Below are 14,279 nucleotides of genomic sequence, written 5' to 3'. Positions count from 1 at the left end.
AATAGTAAGAAATAAAAACTTAGAAAGTAATGAGAGATGATAGGTAATTAAAGTTACCTGAGTGAATAGCAAATATCTGACATAGTGTGTTTCACGGGAGAAGAGGATATGACTTCTTTTGTGAAGAAATAATTAATACAAACTAAACAAATTTTTATTTTATTTGCATTCTAATGAGTATAAAGTTGATTTTTAGATTTTAAGATCGCAACTCTAACCAATTGACTATAGAAGTGGTGGTGGTTATCCACCGATAGAATATACAGGCTACAGAGGAAAGTCCACAGATTCATGAATGAAAATAGATTTGTATATGTTTTAAAATTTTATAATAAGAAATGTTCTCATGAATGTGTCTGTGATTAACCTTTTATAGATCAGAGGTTCCCAAAAGAATCCAAACAAGAGGAAGATGAAGAAAATTCTTGTGATTCTGGGGTACTGTGTATTATTGATGTTATTATTCTCTAAAAATATTAATACTGAGTGATGTGAAAATATAAAGTCAGAGGCTTTGACTTGGTTTTCTTACCACTGCATATGCTCAGAAGAAATTCTGATTTTTCTAAAAACATACTTGGCTGGGCGTGATGACTCATGCCTGTAATCCCAGCACTTTGGGAGGCCCGAGTTGGGAGGATCACCTGAGGTCAGGAGTTCGAGACTAGCCTGGCTAATATGGTGAAGCCCTGTCTATACTAAAAATACAAAATTAGTTGGGTGTGGTGGCACACACCTCTAATCCCAGCTACTTGGGAAGCTGAGGCAGGAGAATCACTTGAACCTGGGAGATGGAGGTTGCAGTGAGCTGAGATCGTGCCATTGCACTCAGATCGGGCCATTGTACTCCAGTCTGGGTGACAAAGTGAGACTCTGTCTCCAAAAAAAGAAATACTTAAATATCTATGTGCTAAGTAGATTACTGCTTGGTAGTGAAATTCTGATAATTTTCAGAATTAGTTTCAGACAACTGTGTAGTATAGTGTAAAAAATAAGGCTTAGAATTCACAAGTAATTCACATGAGTTCTGAGGTGAAATTTGACCAAAAGCTAAAGAATTACTCTGAGTCTACCTTTGGGCAAATATATGATTCGGTGGTATATCTAGACATACAAAAGTTCTAATTGGATTCATAGAAAACCAGTTTAAGCTGTGGCTTTGTACAACTTGAAACATAAAAGATAATGCTTTGGATTTGAAATTATTGACATATCTGTATTATCCAGTATAGACCTGAAGGAACATTTCAGGAGAAAACAATGCATAAAGAATAGGAAACTACTGGGACTATAATAACAATTTGTTTGAGTGTTTTAAAAAGTAGAAATTATTTTTACAAATAGACCTCTTTGAGTCTGTTTGTGGTAGCCATGCTTATGCAACATAAGTACCAAATAATAATGATGTAGTCCAAGGTCACAACTGTGGAAAGACACAGGAAGTGACTGACCTCTTAGATCCAAGCCCCTGCTGCACAGTGGTAACAGAAATGAGATGTCAATAGACAAGTCGATTTGTCCATAGACAAAAAAAGACTTTCTAATACTTGTCTGCTGTCATTTAAACATAAGATAAATATAAGTTTTCCTTAGTACTTTTTCATTTTATTTAAGTACTTTTTCTGTCAGCAGACATTTTATCAAAAACATTTTGATTATTTTAACTCCCCATTTACCTAAATAAAGCAACTTCTACAATGCTCTGAGTATACTTTATATGACTTATTAACATTGTCTTCATGCCATGCATCATTTTTAACACTAAATAATTCTATAATCATGAATATTTTCAATGTTTAATACAGTATGTATTTGCAGCAGCACTCCTCTGAAGGGGGCACCGACGCAGGGAGTCTGTCCCTTGCAGACCTCTGACCCGGCGACAGATGAATAAAGTACATTGACACACAGATATTCTGCTCTGTCAGTCCAGCTGAGGGTGTCCAAGTGGCTTACAGACTCCCTGCTGAGTTCTGTAAACAGTTGCCACTATGGCCCTGATCAGCTAGTCAGACTCACAATTATTCAGTAAGATTAATTAACAAAAGCTTGAGTCAACACCATTAGAGGGTAGTTAACATTGTGGACTTCCCCAGTAAAAATCCCTTAAGCACCTGTGGTACATCAAAAGTTAGTCTTAAGATTATATGAGTAAACAAGCTAGCTAGGTAAACTACTCTGCCTTCCTTTATGACTACTTTAATTTGTTTAAAGGTAAAGATCAAGTTGCCTTCAACCATATACATTACCAAAGTTATACAAACTTCTCGGCCTTTCAAGAAGATTTGTGTCTATTTATGTAACTATCTCTATCTAATATTTTTCCCACCAGCCTGATTGAACCCCAACGTGTGTTATTTCAGGTAGCAAGTGTTGTACTTTGTTTGATGTGCCTTCTTGGTTTTTGGTGAGGAAGATAAAGTAAGATATTTTTAAGTGAGCTACTTTTTGAAATATGCAGATGAGTGAAAAGTTTTGTGAATGTTGCTTATTTTTCATGCTCAGTAACCAAGTCAGTAGCCACATGAAGATAACAGATAAACTTTGATCTAGATAGCATGTGTGAGGTTTTCTATCAAAATGTTGTGATTTTCAATATGTGCCTATTCTTAAATCAAATTGCCTTTGAAATCAGAAATTGAATTTAAAAAATATTTTAATTAGGAATTTTGATGCTTGTTTCGATTTTAAATTCAAAATTATCTATTGATATTACTTTTAACAGAGTCTCTTTGAGAGTTATACAAAAGTTCAAGTGTATATACCTGAGTCTATTGATCAAAGTGTAATGAAGCATGTAAATAGAGAAGTAGAAGGTAAGAACCATTTTTTATTTGAAAAGTCATTTAACCACATGTTTGTCTAAATGCATGAAGAAAGATATACGCTCATAGCCAGATAAAATTACCTACTAAATACATAACATTGAAAAGAGATGAGTAAAATGATGATAAGTTGTACATATTTTCAGGTTTTGGCAACAGGATATATATAGAGCACACAAAATGAACTGAATTATTTTTTGAAACCAAGATACTCTAAGAAGTGAGGAAAGTCTGGAAATAAGTAAGAGAAAAGGAGTAAAAAGGGAATGAAGACTAAGGAAGACAGAGAGAGTACAGGGAGTTCATGAAGGAATAAGAAGCAGGTTTATATAATGGAGGTGGCAAAATAAAATACTTTTTAAAGAAAAGATAGATCATGGTTAGAAAGATGGCAAGAATATAAAATGATCCTCCAGTACCAAAACTTGTCAGAAAATTATAGCTCTACTTCTTGTTCCTTCATGAACTCCCTGTACTCTCTCTGTCTTCCTTAGTCTTCATTCCCTTTTATACTCCTTTTCTCTTCCTTATTTTCTGACTTTCCTCACTTCTTAGAATATCTTGGTTTCGCTAGGTTTCGCTATTACAATCACTCATGACAAATATATATTTAGTTGATGTTATCTATTCAAATGAAATATATTTGAAAGTAAGAACATTGGCTTTACTTTTAAGAAAATGAGTTGTTTTGGCCAGGTGCGGTGGCTTATGCCTGTAATCCCAGCACTTTGGGAGGGTGAGGTGGGCGGATCATGAGGTCAGCAAATCGAGACCATCCTGGCTAATATGGTGAAACCCCATGTCTACTAAAAATACAAAAAATTAGCCAGGCGTGATGGCCGGTGCCTGTAGTTCCAGCTACTTGGGAGGCTGAGGCAGGAGAATAGTCTGAACCCGGGAGCTGGAGCTTGCAGTGAGCTGAGATGGCACCACTGCACTCCAGCCTGGGTGACAAAGCGAGATTCTGTCTCCAAAAAAAAAAAAAAAAAAAAAATGAGTTGTTTTAATAAAATTGCCTTTCCACAAAAATTTATTATAGACTAACGATACACAAAATCAGACGATTTATAGGAACTAAAAATACGCTGAATTTATACTTGAATAATAAGATTGCTTTTTAAAATAAATACTGTGGTGACTTAACAATATAAAAGTTATTTATGTTTAATATATCTCTTGCAGTTAATTTATATATAAATATATCAATATTGAAAGCTTATTGTAAATTATTTCCATGATGAGTTTTATACATCTTCTTGCATGAATGGATCAAGAGGCATTCAGATGGATACACTAGAAGATACAGAAATGTAGGCATATGATTACACCATATGGTTATGGAAAACAATGAATGTTTATATTTAGTATAATGACCTAAGTATTTATCCAAGCTGATCAATTCATGGCACTTCACTGATGAAATGTCAATTCTAAATTCAACTGAACTCTCATCGTAACTATATACCTTTCCAAAGATAGGCCACATTAAAGAGCATGATGAATAGAATAATATAAATGATTCTAATGTGTTTCATTTAGTATATGGTGTAGCACTCCATGTTCAGCTTTGACATTTATTTTCTTATATCAACCCTTTTTACACGTGAAACACAATCTCGCTTTTGAAGTCTTAACTGCATGATCTGTGAAACCTATATTTATATTTTCTTCAGTGTATTTCTGTCATGTGAGTATCCTAAAGAAAGAAACCAAAAGAAAAGCCTCCTAAACCTAAAGGAATCATTCTCAAAGCTGAGCAAGAGGACTCAATTAGATACTGTCATTGCATTCATTTGTGGTTGGTTTTGTCATATTTACCTATGATTGATAATAAATCTCTTTTGCTTTTTAGAGTTTCCTGAAAAGCCCTCTGACTTTAAGGTATTGAATTTTATAATTTCATTTTGAATGACTTATTAACTACGTATTTTGTGAAGTATACATTCTTTATTAATCATTTTGCTTCCGAACCCATTTAGCCTGCTGTTGACATGCAAAACTCTGTTCCAAATGAAGCCTTCGAATGGAAGAATGAACAAACGTTGAGACCGGGTAAATTTTTCAATTTAACTATGAAAAGATGAATATTTCAATATTGGATATTTTGATAGTCTTTCTATCCCTAATGCTTTATTTTTTTCAACTTTGATGAAAAGATTTGATCTAAATAATGGCAATACTGATATTTATGTTTGAAAAACTGATATTACAAGAACAGTAATTTTCAATAGTATTTTTTAAAAAATGTTGCCTTAATCTCAGTTGTTTCTACTTTTGTATCCTGAAACTGTAATGTTTTCTATTTTGAATTTGTATTAAAGATTTAAGAAGGTGAATTTTGAAACTCTACTTTTTTTTTTTTTTTAGTTCTTCTAAGCTTAATTCAAATTCCACAGTTTACTTTGGGGAACATTTATTTTACTGATATAACAATTGTGTTTTAACATTAATTACCTCATTTCAGTGTTGTCATTTTGAGAATCCTAAGAAAATCAGTAACTCTGATTACTGAACTCTTTGTGTGTGTGCGTCTGTGTGGGTGCCTGTGTGTGTCTGTTTTTGTGTGTGGTACCTTTACCTTGTAAAGATGAGGAAAATAATTAATCATTTCTTTATGAATATTTGATAAACACACTTTTTCATATAACTGTGATTCTGAAGCATTTGGCTTTAGAGTCTTTTTACACAACTACCATTTATTGCCTAGAAGTAACCAGTATTCTAAACCAGTTTTGAAAACTATTCTTATGCATGTTTAAACATTTTACAACACGTGTACGTGGTCATATTTAATATGTAGTTTTTTTTCAACTTCCAGTGCGTACATGGTGGTACAGTGTAATGTTCAGCAATGTTCTTTTTTGATCAGCATTATAATTTTTAGAGACATCCATAATGGACACAATTAACTGTGTTTTTTAATATTAGGTTCTTTATAAAATTCCATTGTATGACTGCACCATAGTTAATTACACAATTTCATGCTGATTAATAATAAATAAAAATGAAAACATGCAGATTTCAGAGTCTTTAAGTCAGTTTTATCTATTTTTTTAGTTATTAGAAATTAAAACTAAAATATTTAAAGTATTTCCTTGTGCAATCATACATTCCACTAACAATTCGAACTGTGACCCACAGATTATTGGAGCTATGGTATTACAACATGTTAGATCTGAAATGATCCAGGGTACACTTCTAAACATGAGTGAAAATGGTGACTTCCCAAAGTATGATTCGAGTTTGTTGGACCCTCTGCATGAAATGTGAACTTTAGGGATGCTGAGATCAGAAGTTAAATTTGCTTTTTAAAACCAGATATACACTTCATGGATGTCAAATGATAAACGTATCCTTAATGATGAAACGGTCTTACATTTTAGTTTTGCATGTTTGCTTTTTGCTTTAACCTGACTTAAATAGTTAAATATTTAAAACACAGGAATGCATTTTAAGTATTTATGTTTTTGGAGACAGTCTCACTCTGTCGCCCAGGCTGGAGTGCAATGGCATGATCTCGGCTCACTACCACCTCCGCCTCCTGCACTCAAGCAATTCTCTTGCCTCAGCCTCCCTAGTACACATACTCATTTGTAAACCAGTCACTAGAAATGCAAATGTTTTTACTGTGATTAGCTTAGAATAATGGTTTCTCATTTTGTAGATGAGATGGGGGTAATGGAATAATAAATATATGAATATACTTGTGTTTCTGTAGCAAGAAAGAATAAATAATGGCTATGTATAGGAAGCCAGCAATATTTTCTGCAGAGATGCATTGGAAATGTTTGAGTAAGGGAGTCACAAGATTAGATTAAATATCAGGGCATTCTGGTCATGGTATAAACCAGAGATTGGCAAACCTTTCCTGTAAAGGGCCAAATAGGAAATATGTTAGGTGATGTGGTCCCTATCACAGCTTTTCAACTCTACCATTGTAGGATAAAAGCAGTCATAGATAATGTGTGAGGAAATAGGCATGACTGTATTCCAATAAAACTTTGTCTAAAAACCATTTGGTAAGCTGAATTTGGAATTCCATAACCATGAATTCCTTGAGACAAAGGTCTCGAGTCAACACCACTAGAGGGTAATTAACACTGCTGACCCCCCAGTATAAAGCAATCATGCACCCTCGGATGATCAAAGTTGGGTCTTAGGACCATATGAGTAAACAAGCTATTTAGATAAACTCCTCCACATTCCCTAGTTATTTGCTCCATTGCTGTCCACTCACAGTAAAGAGGATTAGGCTGCTTTCAGCCAAATCATTTACTGAAGTTGTGCAAACCTCTAACCACGGCCTTCCAAGAAGGTTTGTGTCTATTTCCTGTAACTATCTTTATAAATATTTTTCTAATCACTTTTTCTGATCCCTGACAAGTAGGATTTCTTTTTCCCTGTGAAAGCCATCAGTTAAGGGGCCATTTCTGACTAGGAAATATAAATATAAAATAAGTTTGTATTTCCAGTGGCAATGGAAAGATTAAGCAAAGGCAGAAAAGAGGTACAGTTAATATGATTTACTGATTATTGAGTTTAAAAAGCTAGGGGACAGAAAAAATCTCAGGTCATTCATAAGTTTCCACATTGTGCATTAGTATTTACAATGCTCATGGGGAAGGAGTAGGAAACTGTCAGGTCAACAGAGAAGTGCAAACAGTCATGGAACAGACCAAAGTTTTCTTTACATATTGAGTTTAATGAAACATTTATGTGGGATATTTTCAATAAGTAATTGGATTATAGGTGTTTGTAGCTGGAGATAGTACTATGGTTGGAGATGCAGGCCTAGAATAATTTTATTACAATTATTAGGCAAAGCCATAGATCTCAATGAGCTTATCCATTATGCAGAAGATGTAGAATAAGAAGAAAGCCATTGACAAAACCCTGGGACTATCAACATTTTACAGAGTCAAAGGACTTGGTAAAGGTGACTGAGCAGTGGCTAATGAAAAGTAGGAGAGCAGTCAGAGAAAGTGATGTTGCAAATTTCTTTTAAATGTGAGAATTTCATGAGATTACTGAAAAGTCAATTGGATTTAACTTACGAGTTTTTCAGTGGTAATCTGTTCAAAAGAATTCTTTTAGAGTTCTTAAGTGTACTATTGATGTGGTTAATGTTTCTGGTGTCCAAGAAGAAATTTCCCATGATCCTACCTAACTTTTTGTAACTGAAGCAGCCAACATACACAGGGTCTGGAAAATTGTCTAGACTGGAGAGTACATGTGCCAGCATTTTTCCAGAATTGTCAAAAGCTAAGGGTCATGTGTGAGGAAAAGTGCTGTTTTTTTATGTGTTTCTTGTGGAGAGTGGAGATCTGTGTTGTCTCTCTCTCTCTCTCTCTGTCTCTCTCTCTCTCACACATACACACACACATACACACATGCACAGTACAGTAATTCACCCTTATCCACAGGGGATATTTTCTAAGACACCCAGTGATGTCTGAAACTGTGGATAGTATGGAACCTTATACATTCATATTTTTTCTATACATGAATATTTCTGATAAAGTTTAATTCATAAATTAGGCACAGAAAGAGATTAATAATAACTCATAATAAAATAAAACAATAACAATATATTATAATCAAAGTTAAGTGAATGTGGTCTCTCAAAGTGTCTTGTATTGTACTCACCCTTCTCACTCATATGATAATTGTGAGATGATATAATGCCTATGTGATGAGATGAAGTCAGGAGAATGAGGTAGGAGTTGTCATGTGGTGTTAGGCTACTAATTATTTCTGGCTATCTGACTACGCATCAGAAGGAGGATCATCTGCTTCATGTGACCCTGGATCATTGAGCCATGATAGTGTTGATGGTTGGGATTCAGGAACAGACCATTTTGATGACTAATGGGCAGATAGCATATACAAAGGGATGATTCATGACCTGGGTGAGATGGAACAGGGTGTCTTAATATTTCATCATATTCCTTAGAATGACACACTATTTAAGACTTATGACTTGTATATTTCTGGAATTCCCCATTTAATATTTTGGACTACAGTTGGCCACAAGTAGCTGAAGTCACAGAAATCCAAACCTTCAATATTATATTGTGAAGTGTACGTTTGGTCTTCCACACTGTTTTGTGGCATACAACTCATAAAATGTTTAGAATCTCCAAAGTGATGTCTTTGTATGCTAATAATTGAGTGATAACTGACAGTCCCTAGATAGCTTCAGGAAAGGAGCTTGTCACAAAAAAGAACAAGGCATGATTAGAGTGTTGGGACTTTCAGCCCCACCCCTAAACCTCCTAGGAGGTGACAGGAGCTGAAGATAAGGTCAATTACCAATGGCCGCAGATTTTTTCATTCATGCCTATGTAATAAAGCTTTCTTAAGAACCCAGAATGACTGGGATCAGAGACCTTCCAGAAAGCTGAATGTATGGAAGTGTTTGGAGGCTGATGTGCCCTGGGAGGGCATGGAAGCTCCATGCCCCTTCCCCCATAACTTGCCATATGCATCTATTCATGTGTCTCCTTTGTGATACCCTTTATAATAAACTGGTAAATGTGTTTCCCTTCATCTTTGGGGCACTCTAGCATGTTAATCAAACCCAAAGAGGGAGTCTTGAGAACCCCAACTTGAAATCAGCTGGTTAGAAGTTTCAGAGACACAGATTTGCAATTGGTATGGGAGGGCAGTCTTGTGAGACTGAGCCTTCAACCTGTGGAATCTGAGACTATTTCTAGACAGATAGTGTTGGAATTGAATAGAGGACAACCAGCTGGTTTCTGCTACAGAATTGATTGCCTACTTGTTGGTGGAGAAAATCCTCCAAACATTTTGTCGCAGAAGTCTTCTGTTTTGATGTTTGTGGTGTGAGAGCAGAGGGAAATCATGTGTGTGTGTTTCTTTCTATAAGTAGAGCAGATCAAGAGAGACTACTGTATCCTCTGTTCTAACTGCTCCGAGTTCATTTGTCTAGAAATTATACTTTCTAAGGTTGACACTGTCCACTTATACTAATTCTGCTAATAATACAATTTTCTGTCAGTCTTATAGAATTCTGTTTGTATTATGGCTATTGTACACTGTAGTTCACTTTTAGATATCAAATTGTGCTAAATTCGATTTTTCCTCTCATTTGAGAACTATAAAGGAGGGCAAATAATAGTTCTTAATGCATCAATTTTCTACCAGTAGTATACTTAATAATAATTTTACTATAGTCTTAATGTATTGTCCCAAAGGAATGCTGTATATCAAATTATCTCAGTCTTTATAACAAAGCATCTGAGTATTATGCTTTTTTATACAATATCTGGATCATGCATGAAAGTGTGCATGATTCTTTTAAATTAAGTTAAAGTATCATGATGTCTCCCAGGCTACTTTCAGACTCCTGGGCTCCTCCGGTGATCCTCCTGCCTCACCTTCCCAAGTAGCTGGGATTACAGGCATGTGCCATCATGCCCTCTTATGTTTTTAATATTCTGTATTTTCTATCTATATTTGTTGATTTAATGTATTTTACTTTTTCTCTTTAATAGTGCATGTGAGTTCTGTAGAGTCTATATTCAGGTAAGACTTTATGGTTTTTTAAAACGTATATTTTAACTCAGAACATATAGAGGAAAGAAATCACTATCTGTTGAGTATTCTACTCTGGGCTAGACAACATATTATGTGCTTAATATTTATCATCTCACATAGTCATCACACAGCTTTGTAAAACATCTGTGCTACTATCACCTACTTTGTATTAGTCAGTCAAATGTGGTTCAGAGAGGTTGATTAATTGGTCTATGATTTCATAGCTAAAAAGTAACTGACCCTTGAGTTTGCCATCAGCCTACCTTGCTCCCAAATCCCTTCTCTTGCCCCTCAGCACAGATTGATGGATACCTGTGCATCATTAGGATCAAGGTCCAGGTTCAGACAGGATGAATTCACAAAGTCACATTTTGTCATATGTTAACTCTTTTTAGAGATTTCCCTTAGAACACTGGTTAATCCAAGACTTTGTTCTAACATGTTTAAGAGTTAAAGAGGTATACCAGTACCTTATTTTTATCATTAAAGTTTTTAGAGCAGATCTGACTTAGCTGTGGTGACAAGACATAGGTTTTTGTTTCATAAGCAAGACCAGGTAAGTCCTATAGATGAATTATTTTACTCTTATTGGAGAATATCTATGTAGAAATATGTTAATCATATTTAGAGGCTATTTCTTATAGATTTCTCGGTTTACTGACTTCCCAGCTTAGTTTTTCTTCAAAGCAGTACCCTGCCTAGTTGCATGAACTCTTCTTTTTTTTTGCTAGAGTCTTTTTTTCTTCTTCCATGACTTTTCTATGATCTTTTCCTGATTACTTTCTTCTCTGCTTTCCTTGGTGTTCTTTTCTTCTATTATTTTATTGCTTTCTACCAGCCCCATTTTTCTATAGGTAAAATTAAAAGTACATGGAATTTTAGGATTTTAAGGACTCTTGGAGACTAATCAAAATACTTTCATATTTCAACCTGTATTTAATATCCTGGAAAAATGGTTGTTCAGATGGAGAGTCTGAAACTCAGAGTGACCTATTTAAATACAGGAGGTAACAAGTAATACTTAAACTCATTTCAAAGCCCATTACTCTTGTTTTTATATCACCATGTAAGTGAGTGTTTGAATAATAGAAAGGAAGAGGAAATGGGTCTAATTAAACAAATTGAAAAGGATAAGAATGGAAATAGCTGGAGAACCCAGTGGAAGTAGGTAACAAGAGAATTAGCAGGGAAAGGCCAAGTCTGAAGAGAAATAATCCCAGGATTGGTAGGAGTAAGGGTTTTACCAAAGAGATCAGAATGTTGGATCTTATGACAAATTTGATGAAGATAAATTAGAACAAACACAGTAGATATTGGGAATTATCTAGAAAGGCATATTAAATATGGTGCAAAAGAAGTCCTGAATAGGTCACTGCTTTTTTGCTTGTTTAATTGGAGGAATGGACAAACTTCAAGATTTCTGTTGAAAGGGTTAAAAAAAAAAAGTCTCTAAAATCAGATAGAAATGTGCTATTCTGTTCTTTCACCCCAAATCTCACTGGAGAGGCTTAGACTCCCTTGAATGCTAGGAGATTGAAGGTTGCTGAATTACACAGATCTGTGGCCCAGGGCAAGTGTCCCCTCCCCTTTGCCTCTTTTTCCAAGCCTCTAGTGTCCTACCCATGTACATGTAAAGCAGGGGTAAGATTGGCTGGCAAATAAGTCATGGAGCTTCAGTTGGGTTTTTGGTAACATGCTTATGGGGGAGGTGAATGACTGACTGAGACTCCATTTAGTTGTTTTCCAGGAACAGGTAAATACAGAGCTTCTTGGCTGGTCATTGAATTTATCTTTTCAGTAATCTGTGCTTTGATGAGCTGAATATTTAAAGGTTGGAGACTGCCATGAAGCCCTGCAGAAGAAAGATGTGGAAGTGAGAGACACTTTCACTATATATAGTGGCTCCCACTTCCAGATCTTTCTCTCTGTGTATATATGGTACTTAGAGAAATCCAATTATCAGGACTCAGTTTTTCTAGCAGTCTCTCTCCTTGGGAATAAGTACAAAGATTTTTAAGGTTTTGCTAGTTGATGTAGCCCTGAACAGGGAAGGACAAGTATAAAATAAGTAGTTAGATTTTATTATTTTTACAGTTTCAATTTTTGTTGAGAAAAATATTTCTAATAAGAAATATACATTTGTGATTTGACATTTGTAGGTTCAGCTTTTCAACATTTCAAATATTTCAGGGCACCCTCTGTAGTGTTTTAGGGTGAAGGGAAGCAACAGGGCATTCTTAAGTGGTTTTTTTGCTGAGAAACAAAGAATGTCATTTTCCTGTGACACAGATTAGTCTTGGAATCAGAGATAGATAATGGAAAAGGGATACAGTAACTGTATCTTTCTTCCTCATTTTAGGTTATCAAGTTTGTTCCGGTTTAGATATCAAAAGTTATGTCAGTTATTAAGTAGATTTCTAGTTCATCATTGAGGACAGTTTGTGAGGACAAATTATATTCAGGGTATGCCAATTATATTGGCTGTCACTATTTTTTATGAAGCTAAGAGTGAGTGTTCATTGAATGTTATAGGTTGGGGAGGAAGAGTCAAAAATATGTAACTAAGATATTTTTTAAAAACAGAGGGCATATTTTAATTATACCAAGAAACATGATTTAATATACAGAGGACTGATCTTTTCCCAGATTTTGCTTTTTGTTTTCATTTTTTAAAGTGAGCACCAAGATATGTACTAGCAGATTTTATTTTTAAAATATGTGAATTTGCTCATTTATGTTACATCTTTTTTCTCTAAAGTCATTTTGGCAAACAGACTATTGAAAATTCACAGTCTACAAAACTTGAGGAAGACTTTAATCTTGCTACCAAGGTAAAATGGTCTTTTGTGAAGTTGATTTTCTCAGTTGGAATCTAGTTCTGTATAGTATTTACTTTTCATGTTTTGCAGTGCTGTAAGTATCATTATTTCATGTTGGCAATATAAAGTTGGTCAGATAAGAACATTTTATATAAAATATGAGTAGTTGATTTAAACTTTTTTTTTACTTTAGTAAATAACAAATGTTTGGTAAATACTTTGAGGTTGTGAGGGCCCAAAAAAGGAATGGGCTGGAGAATATATAGTGACAGGAACATTATATTAGAAAAAACTTTTCCACAGTAAAGAATATATAAAATCTGGTAAATTTTTATTTGGATAAGTGTACTTACTGTGAGTGTTAAAATTATCCTATTGTAACTTAAAAAAAAAAGCCTCATGCTTAAATTTGTCTTTAATGGATCACGTTACTTATTATAGTAATCAAGGAATCTCTCTGATACTGTTCAGTTCCAAAACTGTGCCACATAGCATATAGGTTTTTTTGCACTTATTATTTTGATATCACGTAGTTTATAGGAGAGAGCTTTGTCTCAGTTTCTCTTCTTGGTTCTTTAAATACACCAAAATAATATTAGAAGTTGTGAAAATTTATTTGGGCATGGTGGTGCATGCCTGTAGTTCCAGCTACCAAGGAGGCTCATGCAGGAGGATTGCTTGAGCCCAAGAGTTTGAGACCAGTGTGGGCAACATAATGAGACCGTATCTCTAATTTAAAAAATAATAGTAGAGATTTAGAAATGTAAATTCTCTTTCCCAGAATCTGTATTATTAACGGATGCCAGTGTGTTTTCTAAGTTACTTAATTAAAAGTATACTTTAAAGTCTTCATCTAAATGAAGAACGCAGGTTTTACCCCAATTAAACAACCAGTTCTGGAATTAGAGACTCTTAATAAGCATATGGCAAGATTTTAATTTCAGAATTTTTAAATTGCAGTTTTTAAACATATTGTTCTAGGATCTATGATCACATTTGAAAATTTTAAATTTCAGAAGATTTTGTATTTAGTTGTTTACATAATTGTTTTGAAGCTCTTGCATCACTATGAGAT

General features: G+C 34.5%; 1 protein-coding gene and 1 long non-coding RNA gene across 4 annotated transcripts in view; one reads left to right on the top strand and one right to left on the bottom strand.

Annotated features, from left to right (window-relative positions):
- Positions 1–14,279, top strand: part of LOC119622954 (uncharacterized) — a 119,282-nt gene that overhangs the window by 21,536 nt on the left and 83,467 nt on the right. Inside the window, 6 exon segments of the mRNA XM_073018942.1 lie at positions 377–438; positions 2,726–2,816; positions 4,678–4,706; positions 4,805–4,877; positions 10,343–10,373; positions 13,144–13,216. Of these exon segments, the coding sequence (XP_072875043.1) occupies positions 377–438; positions 2,726–2,816; positions 4,678–4,706; positions 4,805–4,877; positions 10,343–10,373; positions 13,144–13,216 (359 nt within the window).
- LOC140712387 (uncharacterized) overlaps positions 1–14,279 on the bottom strand; it is a 58,526-nt gene that overhangs the window by 9,435 nt on the left and 34,812 nt on the right. The gene's annotated exons all lie outside the window — the stretch shown is intronic.

Source organism: Chlorocebus sabaeus, chromosome 9, assembly GCF_047675955.1.
Source record: "Chlorocebus sabaeus isolate Y175 chromosome 9, mChlSab1.0.hap1, whole genome shotgun sequence".
Lineage (NCBI taxonomy): Eukaryota > Metazoa > Chordata > Mammalia > Primates > Cercopithecidae > Chlorocebus > Chlorocebus sabaeus.
Note: the sequence above shows the minus strand (reverse complement) of the source record. Positions and strands in the feature narration are given on the sequence as shown.